At 36.8% G+C, this 12,788-nt stretch overlaps 1 protein-coding gene across 2 annotated transcripts; it reads left to right on the forward strand.

The window, feature by feature from the left end:
- The first annotated feature begins 9,139 nt into the window (after window positions 1–9,139).
- Window positions 9,140–12,560, forward strand: LOC110819032 (uncharacterized). 2 transcript variants are annotated; one of them, XM_022048111.2, is made up of 14 exons: window positions 9,140–9,395; window positions 9,581–9,692; window positions 9,808–9,920; window positions 10,004–10,126; window positions 10,258–10,445; window positions 10,542–10,617; window positions 10,739–10,825; window positions 10,995–11,075; window positions 11,180–11,212; window positions 11,346–11,399; window positions 11,516–11,557; window positions 11,828–11,906; window positions 12,018–12,088; window positions 12,184–12,560. In XM_022048111.2, exons 1-14 carry the CDS (start codon window positions 9,225–9,227, stop codon window positions 12,238–12,240), a joined length of 1,287 nt encoding a protein of 428 aa, XP_021903803.2. In that variant the 5' UTR covers window positions 9,140–9,224; the 3' UTR covers window positions 12,241–12,560. The 2 variants fall into 2 exon arrangements, with proteins under 2 accessions (XP_021903803.2, XP_021903804.2); XM_022048112.2 differs by having other exon boundaries at window positions 9,255–9,395; window positions 9,489–9,692.
- Window positions 12,561–12,788: the final 228 nt, after the last annotated feature.

Genomic DNA, 12,788 nt, shown 5'->3' on the forward strand with positions numbered 1-12,788 from the left:
TGAATGATAGCCTTATTGGATATCCTGAGAGATGGTGGACGGACCAGGTATATAGGAAACCCTACCGTGAATGTCGCCTCATACCGAATAGGGTATGGAGACGACCCGTTTAACTCTCATACCGAACGGGGTATTGAAGGATAATATTTTTTGCACTCATACCAGACGGGGTATGAGAACGATCCATTTCACCCTCATACCATACGGGGTATTGAGAGATGATATTTTTTGCGTTTATACTGGACGGGGTATGGGGACGACTCGTTTCACCCTCATATCGGACGTGGTATTGAGGGATGATACTTTTGGCGCTCATATCGGACGGGGTATGGGGACGACCGTTTACTTGACAAGTTTTAATATGGGTTCAGGCGTAGTGAGATATCCCTATAGACCCCAATGGATACTAGTAGACAAATAAAAAGGGAAAGTTGTTATTTTGGTTAATTAAATATGAGATTATGATGTTGTTTGTGTTATTGCCTTTATATGTCAGTTTTGAAAATTTCGCTACAGTAAGTATGCAATAAATAATTTTATTTATGATAAATGAATTTACTTAATTTAAGGGCTCAATTAGTTGTTTTTATGATTTTTACCAACCTTCATTTCTATATCAGTGAGTAGTGTGATATTCTTACTAGACTAGTGTAACTTACCTTTCATTAACCATTTCATATCAGGATGACCAAGATCCAGATCTCGATCAACGAGAGAGTTATGAATAGTTCACCACCCGGACTCCCTTCAAAGACTAGTGAACGTCGTCGTAGGATACTTAATTATTTACTTTTCATTTATTTCTTGATTTTTTTCTTGTTCTTTTAGAATGGTCATTCCTGTAACCCTATTGGGTATTCTAAATTATTGTGTAAAGAATATAAACCCTAACTCTATCATTTCAGTTCCGCATTCAATTTATAATTTATTAGTTTTTAAGTTCTGGGTCGTTATAGTTGGTATTAGAGCAGCGTTCCTTGGAATCCTTCCTTATGAAATGTAGGTACAGATAGACGAGGAGAGAGAGACCCCCACTAAACCGAGAAGCTCGAGACGGTTCATTTCGAGAAGATGTTGACCGACTATTTAAAATACTAAAGAGACTCATCACTGCCCAGTAGACTTGAGAGGAAAGGAAGGAGCTACCTGACCCTCTTCCGCTGCCACAGGTTAAGTCACCCCTGCAGTAGAAGGATCCTGAGCCACCCCGATACGGCCTTACTCCTCCACAGTACCATCCGGCATCACCATAGTATGGTTCAGTGCCCCAACTGCATCACCCAGCACTACCACAGTATAGTCCGGTGCCCCAACTGCATCACCCGACACCACAGTACAATCTGGTGCCTCCAGCGTATCATTTAGTACCACCATGAAACCATCCGGTTCATCCCCAGCACAATCTAGTCCATCTTCCACGAGACCCAGTTCCTCTTATGATGGACCCAAACTATATTGAGCGGTATAAATGACTAAACCTATCTACTTCTGCAGGAGCATCTTCATTTAAAAAGGCTAAATACTGGTTAACTGAGACATAAAAGGCTTTCACGACTCTAGGGGTTATTTCTGAACAGAGAGTCACACTTATAACCTACATGATGGTGGGAGAGGTAGACCGCTGATGGTAACTTAAACAGGCCACCCTGCCTGTTCCAGTCACTTGAGAATAGTTCTTGATGGGCTTTAATGCAGAGTATCTCCCAGAGCATCTTCGACATCTGAAGAAAATGGAGTTTGCACACCTAGTTCAGGGTGATATGGCTGTATCTGAATATGCACGAAAGTTCCTAGAATTGGGCTGGCATTTCCCTGAGAGCATGCTGGATGAAGTTAGAAAGACAAAAAAGTTTGAGTGGGGTCTCCGTCCTTAGATTAAACGCAGTTGTATGTATTCGAGCTTAGTACTTACTCGGTCGTTCTGGACAAGGCACAACTAGTGGAGATAAACTTTCGCACTTTTCTTCCAGTAGTAGGGGACCTCAGGCCCTTGGTTTCACACCATAGACCAGCATCTACTGTACATGTTCAGCAAAGCAAGACACTTAGGCCAATAACTCAGGCTCCCCCTTAGATTCCGACAATAAAATGCAGTAGGACTTGCCAGTATTGTGGTAAGGATCATGGGGATCGACTCTGTATTGCCTCAACAATACTTGCCGCATATGTGGGTGTGCCCAGTGTTACGCAAGGGAGTACCCGAGGAATTAGAATCAGGCCAGACCTCCGATCTAGGGTAGGACTTACAACCTCACTCAGCAAGATGCAGAAGCCAACGCAGACATGATACAGGGTATATACACTATCTGTAATCATTTTACACATGTTTTTCATTGATACTAATGTCTCACATGCATTTGTTTCACATGTGTTTACATCAAACTTAAATATATTACCTGAAAGACTTGATTCTACGTTGTTTGTATCTACTCCTAGGAGTAGGACACTACTGGGGGAGGTTATATACAGAGTCTGTATCATAAATATAGCATATAGAAAATTGAGTGTGGAACTAATAGAGATTGACACGGGGGAGTTTGATGTAATTTTAGGAATGAACTAGCTAGTGGTGTATCACGCCACCATAGATTATTTTCATAAGAAAGTTGTATTCAACCTTCTAGTGAAGAGTCATTTACAAATTAATAAAATTCTTTAAACATTATTCTCTCATGACAATTTTTTCTATTATTAAGTGCTTTAACTCGGCTGTTTTCTCCAACTAGACACACCTAAGAAAGAAATTTGTATTTAAGATATTCTAGTAGTCCAAGACTTTCCGGATGTGTTTCTGGATGAACTACCCGAACTGCTAGTGGACAGAGAAGTTGAAGTCACCATAGATCTTTAGCCAGGCACCCAGTCTATTTCGATTGTCCCTTACCGCATGAGTCGTGTTGAGATAGAGGAGTTGAGAAAACAGATCAATGAATTGCAGGATAGTGGATTCAACCGACATAATGTGTCTCTTTGGGGTGCTGGAGTCACATTCGCAAAGAAGGGGGATGAGACGTTAAGGTTATGTATTAATTACAGAGGACTGAATCAGGTCACGATCAAGAACAAGTACCCCCTCCCCAGGATCGATGACCTTTTGATCAGTTGTAAGGTGCCCAGATCTTCTCCAAAATAGATCTGCGTTCAGGTTACTATCAGGTAAATATCAAGGCAGAAGACATTCTTAAAATAGTTTTTCGAACAAGGTACAGACACTATGAGTTCTGGGTCATATCATTTGGACTAACTAACACACCAGCCATCTTCATGTATTTGATGAACAAGGTTTTTAAGCAATTCCTGTATTAGTTCGTCATTATATTTATCGATAATATCCTGGTATATTCAAAAAGCAGAGAGAACCACGTTCACCATCTGTCTCAGGTTTTGTAGGTTCTTAGAGAAAAGAACTTATATGCAAAGTTGAGTAAGTGTGGGTTCTGCCTCGAGTAAATTACATTCCTAGGGTATATCATATCAAGGGATGGAGTATGAGTGAACTCCGAAAAAGTTGAGGCAGTGCTTGACTGGGAAAAATTAACATCAATCAAGGATATTTGTAGCTTTCTGGGAATGACAGGTTATTATCGCAGGTTCGTGGAAGGATTTTCAAGCCTACCCGCTCCTTTGACTCGGTTTACAAAGAAAAATGTCAAGTGTGAGTGGGATAGGGGGATATACAGTCTATAGTGATGCCTCCTACTTAGGGTTGAGTTGTGTTCTGATGCAGCATGGGAATGTCATAGCCTATGGGTCCAGGCAGTAGAAGAGTCATGAGAAAAATTACCCCATCCATAACTTAGAACTTGTCGCGATTATCCACGCCTTAAAGACTTGGTGCCATTACTTGTATGGGGAGACTTTTCAGATCTATACCGACCATAAGAGCTTGAAACACATATTCACTCAAAATGATCTTAACATGTATAAGAGAAGATGGATAGAACTCCTCAAGAACTATGATTGCAATATCTTGTATCACTGGGGTAAGAGCAACGTGGTAGCTGACGCACTCAGCAGAAAAGTGCAGGTATATTAGCTCATCTGATGGTTCCAAAATGTAGGGTGGGGCCGCACAACAAGTACGACTTTAGGATATGAAGAGAGTTACATGTTTGACCCCTGTTTAACCTGGGTTAATAAAGAGAATAAAGGATGCCCAATCCGCCGATTCCACCCTATCAGCTCTCAAGAAGGATACAGAACATGGAGTAAATTAAGAATTTCAAGTCTCCACCGATGGGTTGTTTAGATTTTGGGATAAGGTGTGTGTCTTATGTGACAGTGAGCTGAAAAGAGACATCATGATAAATGCTCATAACTCAAAATTTGTCATGTATTACGGAAGCACTACGATGTATCAAAATATGAGATCTCGATTTTGGTAGAACGGGATGAATAGAGAGGTGATCGACTTTGTTTCCAAGTTTTTAGTATGTTAGTAAGTCAAGGTAGAGTATCAACGCCCAAGCGGGCTATAATAGCCATTATTAATTCCGGAGTAGAAGTGGAAACACATCATAATGGATTTCATGATAAGATTTTCTAGGGCACACTTGGGACATGATACCATTTAGGTCAAGATGATCGACCTACTAAGTCTTCCCACTTATTGACCATCAAGATGACCGACCCATTGGACAAGATAGTAATAATGTATATATGGAAGGTAGTCAGGTTATATGGAGTGCTAGTGATAGTAGTGTCTGACAGGGACCCCAAGTTCACTTATCTGTTCTGGTTTAGTTTTCAACAAGTCATGGGAACGAAACTAGCCCTTAGTACCGCATTCCACCCTCAAATTGATGGACAATTAGAAATGACAATCTGCACACTGTAGGATATGCTTCGAGTTTGTGTTCTTGACTTCGGGGGCCATTAGGATGATCATTTATCCTTAATAGAGTTCGCCTACAATAATAACTACCAAACAAGTATCAGCATGGCTCCGTACGAGACGTTATATGGTCGCCCATACAGATCACTGATCTGTTGGGAAGAGGTGGGTAATAAAAAATTATTCGGTCCAGATCTTGTGGAGGAGACTACAGCCAAAATAGTTAACATCAGGAAGAACATCCAGACGGCTCAGAGCAGGCAGAAGAGTATGCAGATACTCGAAGGAGGGATTTAGAATTTGAGAAAGGTGATCTGGTATTCTTTAAGGTCACTCATTTCAAGGAAATCAGTAGGTTTGGCAAGAGAAAAAAATTAAATCACCGATTTATTACACAATTTGAAATCTTAGACAGAATTGGTATCGTCGCCTACAGACTCGCACTACCTTCAGAATTATCTAGGGTCCATAATATGTTTCATGTGTCCATGCTACGTAAGTACAACCCGACTCTTACATTTTGGCGCACGAGCCCCTTCACTTTAGGAGGATCTGTCCTATGAGGAGGTACCGGTGGGTATTGTGGATTGAAAGAGTAGAGTACTCCGCAACCGAAAAATTTCCTTCATTAAGGTCCTATGACAGAATCACACACAGAGAGAGGCTACATGTGAGCTAAAATCATATTTTAGACCCTAGTATCCCCAATTGTTTGATTAAGTGTGAGAGAGAAAAATTTGAGAGACCAAATTTTTTTTAAGGAGGGAGAGAGTTATAATACCTGGACCCGAGATTTAGTTTGGGATTAATTTAAAAAAAATAAAAATAAAAATAAAAATATAAAAGTATAATTTTTAAATTTATAAATTTTTATTTAATGTAAAATTATGAAAAAAAATAGGTGGATGATGAAATTGAAAATAATTTTGAAAAAAATGGGAGAAAATTTAAGTTCGGGGAGTATTTTTGAAAGAAAAATAAAAAATTATAGGTAAAAATGCAATTAAAAAAATTGCGCAACGTAGGACCGCGCAGTCAGCAGTCCCGACGAACAGGAGCATGTCGCGTGGCAAAGCACGCTGACTCGGTGCCACACGGGAGGCCACACTGGTAATCTGTGTGCCCGCGATTGGATAGCTCGGATGCGTTCCCGTGTGCATGAACGATCCAGATCCATTTCTTCCTCAGGCACGATAAGACGGTCGCGATTAAACACGATGAATGGTTCAAATTCGTTCTCTCTTTAAACGCGGTCGTATGGTCCAGATAAAATCACAATGAACGATCCATATTCATTCTCTTTTTAAATACGATTGGATGATCGAGATCAAATGCGATGAACGATCAAGATTTAAGGGAGATATGTATAAATATCTCACTTTACATTGAACCCTAACTCTAGCCACCAGCCACTTGCCGGAGAGAAGAATCTGTTACCAGATAAGGGAGTCGACCGCCGCCCGCCGCTGCGCTGGAGTCACCTCTGACTGCAGAAAAAAAATAAAAATTCTCCTATTCACTTGAAATTTGATTTTGAACACCCTCATGGCCAAATTGGAGCAAAAGAAACAATGGATGAGCCGAAAACTGTGGGTAAAGCTCGGGGGCATTACCACAGGAAAAATAAAAAATTGCATCTAATGAGCCCCTTCCCGTTTCCCGTTTCGTTTTTCACAATTGTGTTCATAATTCTATTTTCTACATGTTGACCAAAGAAAAATGCCCAGCTGCGAAGGTGAGCCGGTGGAGCCACCGCACCAGAAAATTCCGCTGCTAGTAAGTTTTTATATTTCAATTTTTTTCGGCCAACCGAGTCCCTCTAACGTATTTTCTTACATGAATTGGTATAAAACCGGTCAAAACCAGCCAAAACTGGCCGAAAATGGCTAGTCCGAGGCAAACCACCATTTCGGGAGGCGGTGTTGCCGTGCCAAAATTTTGAAATTGGCTAAAAAATATTTTTAACACTAATTTGGATTTTTGGGGGTATTTCTAGGTACGTGAAACATGTTTTAATCTACACAGAAAAATTTAGAAAATTCGGGAACTACCAGTAGGTGCAGTAAAAAGTTCAGTGTTTCGGACACCGATTTGAGTAAAAATTCCTTACCTTATTCTCTGTAATGGAATTAAAGTTTAATTATCAATAATACGGTATTTTGCGTAATTTAAAAAATTTCGAGAATTAATCACAAGTTACTAATGGAGATAGAACTAGTTATTTATTATTGTTTGTACTGTTTTAACTAATTATTTGATTTTACAGTTTTAAATACATTATAATACACTGGAAATGGATAAGATGATTCAGTTGTATTTTTCTTGATGCATGTATTGCTTGTCTTACCTGATTTATACTTAAATTGTAAAACTGAAAATTAAATGTAAACGAAAAATTGATTGGTTAAGTGAATGAATAAATGATAGCTTTACTGGATATCTTGGGAGATAGTGGACGGACCGGATACATAGGGAACTCTACTATGAACGTCGTCTCATACTGGATGTAGTATCGAGAATTGATATTTTTGGTGCTCATATCGGACGGTGTATAGGGACGACGCATTTCACCCTCATACCAGACGGGGTATTGAGGGATGATATTTTTAGTGCTCATATTGGACGGGGTATGGGGATAGTCCATTTCACTCTCATACCGGACGATGTATTGAGAGATGGTATTTTTGGCGTTCATATCGAACGGGGTATGAGGACAGCCAGTTAGTTGACAAGTTTTGATATGTGTTTACGCGTAGTGGGACCTATATGGACCCCAATGGATACCAGTAGGCAAATAAAAAGAGAAAGTTATTATTCTAGCTAATTGAATATGAGATTATGATGTTGTTTGTGTTATTGTCTCTATAGGTCAGTTTTGAAAATCTCACTACAGTAAGTATGCAATAAATGATTTTATTTATGATAAACGAATTTATTTAATTTAAGGACTCCATTAGTTATTTTTATGATTTTTACCAACCTTCATTTCTGTATGAGTGAGTAGTATGATATTTTTACTGAGTTAGTATAACTTACTATTTCATTAATCATTTCAGATCAAGAAGAGTAAGATCCAGATCCCGATCAACAAGGGGGTTGTGAATAGTTCACCACCCGGATTCCTTTCAAATGCTAGTGAATGTCGTTCTATGATATCTAATTATTTATTTTTATTTATTTCTTAATTTTTTGCTTGTTGTTTTAGAATGGTTATTCCTGTAACTTTATTGGGTATTCTAAATTATTATATAAAGAATGTAAACTGTAACTCTATTATTTCGCTTCTGCATTCAATTTATAATTTATTTCATTTTAAGTTCCGGGTTGTTACATATATATTTGTTAGAAAAAAAAAAAACATAAGCAAAAAGGTGGATGAAATATGCAATTGTATTGAGTGTTAATTATTTTAATAGAATAATTATTTCTTAATAGCGAGAAAAAAATCCAAAAAAAACTTAACATATATATAGGAGAAAATTATATAGAAAAAACCAAAATGTCACACTTTCATACATTAATGGAAAATTTTGGAAGAATGCAAAATTACATAATGTAACTTAACATAATCCAAGTAAATTGTGATTTTAGTCAATAATATGGCTAAAAGTCTTGTGTTCCCTATTCCTCTTTATTGTGTGGCTGACCAACGCCAAAAATTCCAAATTTTCAATAATTTATCTCTAACACTCAAATCAATAATTTAAATAATCTAGACCCACATGTGTGTCATAAGTGATACTTTAACTTTTCTGTTTCGGAAATTCGTTATAAAATTTGATAAATTATTTTTTATAGCAGAATGTTGGCTTTTAAATCGTGGGTTGTGCATCAGTATTTCTTTTTTTTTAAAAAAAAATATATATTATTATTATTAATATTCACGTATTTTTTTATAATTAATTAAAATATATAAATATTTTTGTTCTGTGTCACGTTTTACAAGTAAATAGTTACTGTTTCAACTACTTATATATATATAAAACAAACGTACACTTGCTTTGTTGTGAAAATAATTAAATCTATATTTTTTCTTTTTAGTTTGGTGGTAAAATATTTTCAATTGAATTTGAAAAATATTTAATTTAAATTAATTTTCAATCCAATTAAAGAAAAATCACTGGCACCAAAAATGTAAAAAGTCACATAAAAATCTGATGGTTATGTTCAAAATGGTTAACTAGTACCGTTTGAAAAAGAATCAGAATCAACCCATGTGTGAGTAGTGATATTATATATATACACACGTGTCACAATTCCTTTTGAGAAGGTACGTGCCGGCCATTATTGTATCTAGATACATATATAGGAATAGATGGGTAACGTGTTTAAAGCGTGCAGTACCTTCTCCGCATGTCAGTAAGTGGAAGCAGGGGAAGAGAAGAAAGAGATGGAGATATGGAAGTTGAGAGGTTTAATCCACTTTTTCATCACTGTCTTCTTGTCAAGCTTCGCTTTCTGCGTCGTCGCTCCGGCCATTACCGATGTCACCATGTCTGCACTTTGTCCTGGACGAGACCAATGCTCTCTTGCCATTTATCTCTCTGGATTCCAACAAGCTGTACGTATACACACCCACATGCATACGTAACATAAATTTCTAATCAAATTTCTTCCATTGGAAAATTTCCAAAGCTTAATGAAATCTATGCAGTTTTTACAGATTCATAATGATATGACCAAAACCCAGAAGGCAAAAACGTTGGAATATATAACAATTGAGTTAATAAATATCTATTGATGTAGATAATGGGACTGGGGTCATTGGTGATGATGCCGGTACTAGGGAACCTGTCTGATAAATATGGAAGAAAAGCTTTGCTCACAATTCCTGTGACTTTACCCATAATTCCCCTAGGTACCATTCACTAACTTCATTTCCTTGTTGATTTTCTTCTCACTTTTAGTTCTATATTTACTCCCGTTCATACAAAATGAAAGTAATTTGTCGGTGCATTTTGTTGAATGTACAGCAATATTGGCATATAGCAGAGACACCCCATATTTCTATGCTTACTTTGTGCTCAAGACTCTCACTGGTTTGGTTTCTGAAGGCGGCATTATCAGTCTCGGACATGCTTATATGGTATTTATCAACTTATATTTACTTCTGTAGGACCTTAATTATAATGATCTATTGAGATAATACTAGTTATTGTGATGGTACAGGCAGATAATATAGGAGAGCAACGAAGGGCACCCGCGTTTGGAATTCTATCAGGTGTACTTTCAGCAGCCTTACTCAGTGGAACATTAACTGCTCGTTTCCTCTCCACTGCCAAAACATTTCAGGTTCTTCTAAATTAAATCACTGCAAATCTGGCTCTGCCCACTTGATTTTTTTTTTTTTTTTTTAAAAAAATTTATTGGGTAGTTCTTAATTTGATGATTTGATTTGATTGACGGTAAATAAACTGGGTCAGGTTGCAACAATTGCATCAATTATTGGAGCAGGGTACATGAGAATTTTTCTCAAGGAAAGCGTAGCGGATACTGCCGACGACGTCGAACGGCCAATTCTGAAAGCTGACGAAGATTCACCAATCACAAAATTGCCAAAACTTCATAGTATTCCATCAGTGGGAGGTGTTCTTCGCTTGTTCCAGAGCAGGTTGGATTTTTTTTTTTTTTTTTTTTTTTTCTAATTAATCTAATTAATCTCTGCAAATTAAATCAAAATCTGTTTGGTATTGTAAATGTTCTGCAGCACCACATTTGCGCAAGCAGCAGTGGTTGCATTTTTCTGCAGTCTTGATTTCGGTGGCTTACAAGCTTCATTACTGGTACTTGCTTTCACAAAAACTATTCATAAATTCCCTAAACAATTTGAAGGTAAATTCAATCTGTTTTTGTAAATTAAGTACAGATTCATCAGACCTAACGCAATTTGTTTGAAGCATGCAGTACTTTTTAAAGGCCCGTTTTCACTACAGTCAAACACAGTATGCTGATCTAATGCTAATTCTTGCCGTTTCAATGATCATTTCCCAGGTATTACTTTAGGGGAGACTTCCCATCTTCCTTGATTTTCGCTTAATCATTTCTTTTTTCCTTCCATTATGTTTCTTGATTCTTCAAGCAACTAACCTTATAATTGTAATGTTTGTTTCCCAATCAGATGTTTGATGTTACATATGATTTGTTGTATGTAATTGTGCAGCTGCTTCTGTTGCCGGCAATGGCTTCTATCATTAGAGAGGAAAGGTTGCTTTCAATTGGGCTCCTCATGGGTTTCGTACATGTAGGTCCAATTATTAATTGCTAGCCATGAACATGACCATTCAATTATACCACTCTATCTACTCACACATATCATGATTAATCTCATAATTGATGTATGTGCAGGTTTTTGTTTACAGCATATCATGGTCGGCTTGGGTAATTTCTTTTGACAAATTACTTCTTCCTCTCTGTTTTTTTCCTATGGAATTTTCTCGTTATTAAAGGAATCTGCAAATTTAGATTGAAGAATGCTTAAGCATTAAATAAGAAAGTTGTTTTGTCCATGTAGGTTCCATATGCCTCTGCTACTTTTGGTATTTTCAGTGCTTTCACGTTTCCATGTGTAAGTCTCTTATTTTAACTTCTATATATACACACACACACACACACACACGTGTACACGCCCCTAATTAGATCTATTTATTTTCTTACATAAATTATATGTTACCCAATTCGCAGCTTCGCAGCATTGTATCCAAACAAGTTTTGCCTAATGCCCAGGTAAATAAATATTCAGACTACTTCCCAGCTTCTACCCTCTTCTTTTTCTTCATGTTTGATCTATTTTATGTTATAAAATTTAAAAGCATATAACTCGTTCATTACATATTTCAGCAACTGAGATCTTGGTAGTGTTAAGATATAAAATAAATAATAATTAATTGATTCATTCTCTATTAAAAATTTTTAGGTTCTTTAGAAAATTGATCACATTTTTATATTATTTAATGACTGCATTTCATCAGTAAAAAGATTGGTTAAACTTATCAGGGAATGGCTCAAGGATGCATCTCCGGTGTAGAATCATTCGGCCAAATCATTTCTCCCTTAATTTTCAGCCCTCTGACAGGTAAAATTAACACAATATGCAGGTGGAAAGCATGTCTTTTGTATGCATTATGTCATGTGTCTGTACATAAATTAACCATTTTCTTATCTGCTTTAATCCATCGGCTTGCAGCCTGGTTCCTTTCTGAAGATGCGCCGTTTGATTACCCTGGTTTCAGTCTTCTCTGCGTAGGATTCACAATGGTATGTACATACATACATATATATATATATATTAATTTGATACTTAAACAAATTGTAATTACTCATAATCCTTCATTTTATAAAATGTTGTGCAGATGATTGCCTTCATTGTAAGTACTATGATAAGGCCACCTTCTCCTGCTTCAACTTAATAACGAAACCACCAATTGCAGTCACCCATGGTTCCCAATCCCTCCAAAAGTCTGGTTAGAGAATTAAGGCGACTATACAGGCTCTTTATCATATTTATATATGAGCATATACGTACATGTACACATTCACGAATAGACTCTTCAGTTAATGGGAACATGTTACGAGAATTGTGTCTAAAGCTTGCATCAATATCGTAGTTCAAATCAGGGAGCTAATTATTACTTCTTTAAACTTCTCTTGTATATATAGAATTGATTGTAACAATATTTATTGTCTTTCTTTAACTTCAAATTAATGAGGTGGGTAGAATTATTACCAAGTCTGCAATGTTCATGGAAACTGGCATGCTGTTGGAATAGAATGCTGAAATATTATTTTTTAGTATAATAGAAAAAAAAGTGCTGGTCAAATTAGACTAGTATATTTAATCACTTAAGCAGGGTTAACTTAATACTCTTACTTCACTGTGTAGTTTATTTTTTGTTTACGTCTATATACTAATTGATGGTAAAAATACTTTTTTCTCTTCTGTTGTAAAGATTTCGAC

The sequence above is a fragment of the Carica papaya genome, chromosome 6 (genome assembly GCF_054855325.1).
Source record: "Carica papaya isolate Zhongbai chromosome 6, ASM5485532v1, whole genome shotgun sequence".
Lineage (NCBI taxonomy): Eukaryota > Viridiplantae > Streptophyta > Magnoliopsida > Brassicales > Caricaceae > Carica > Carica papaya.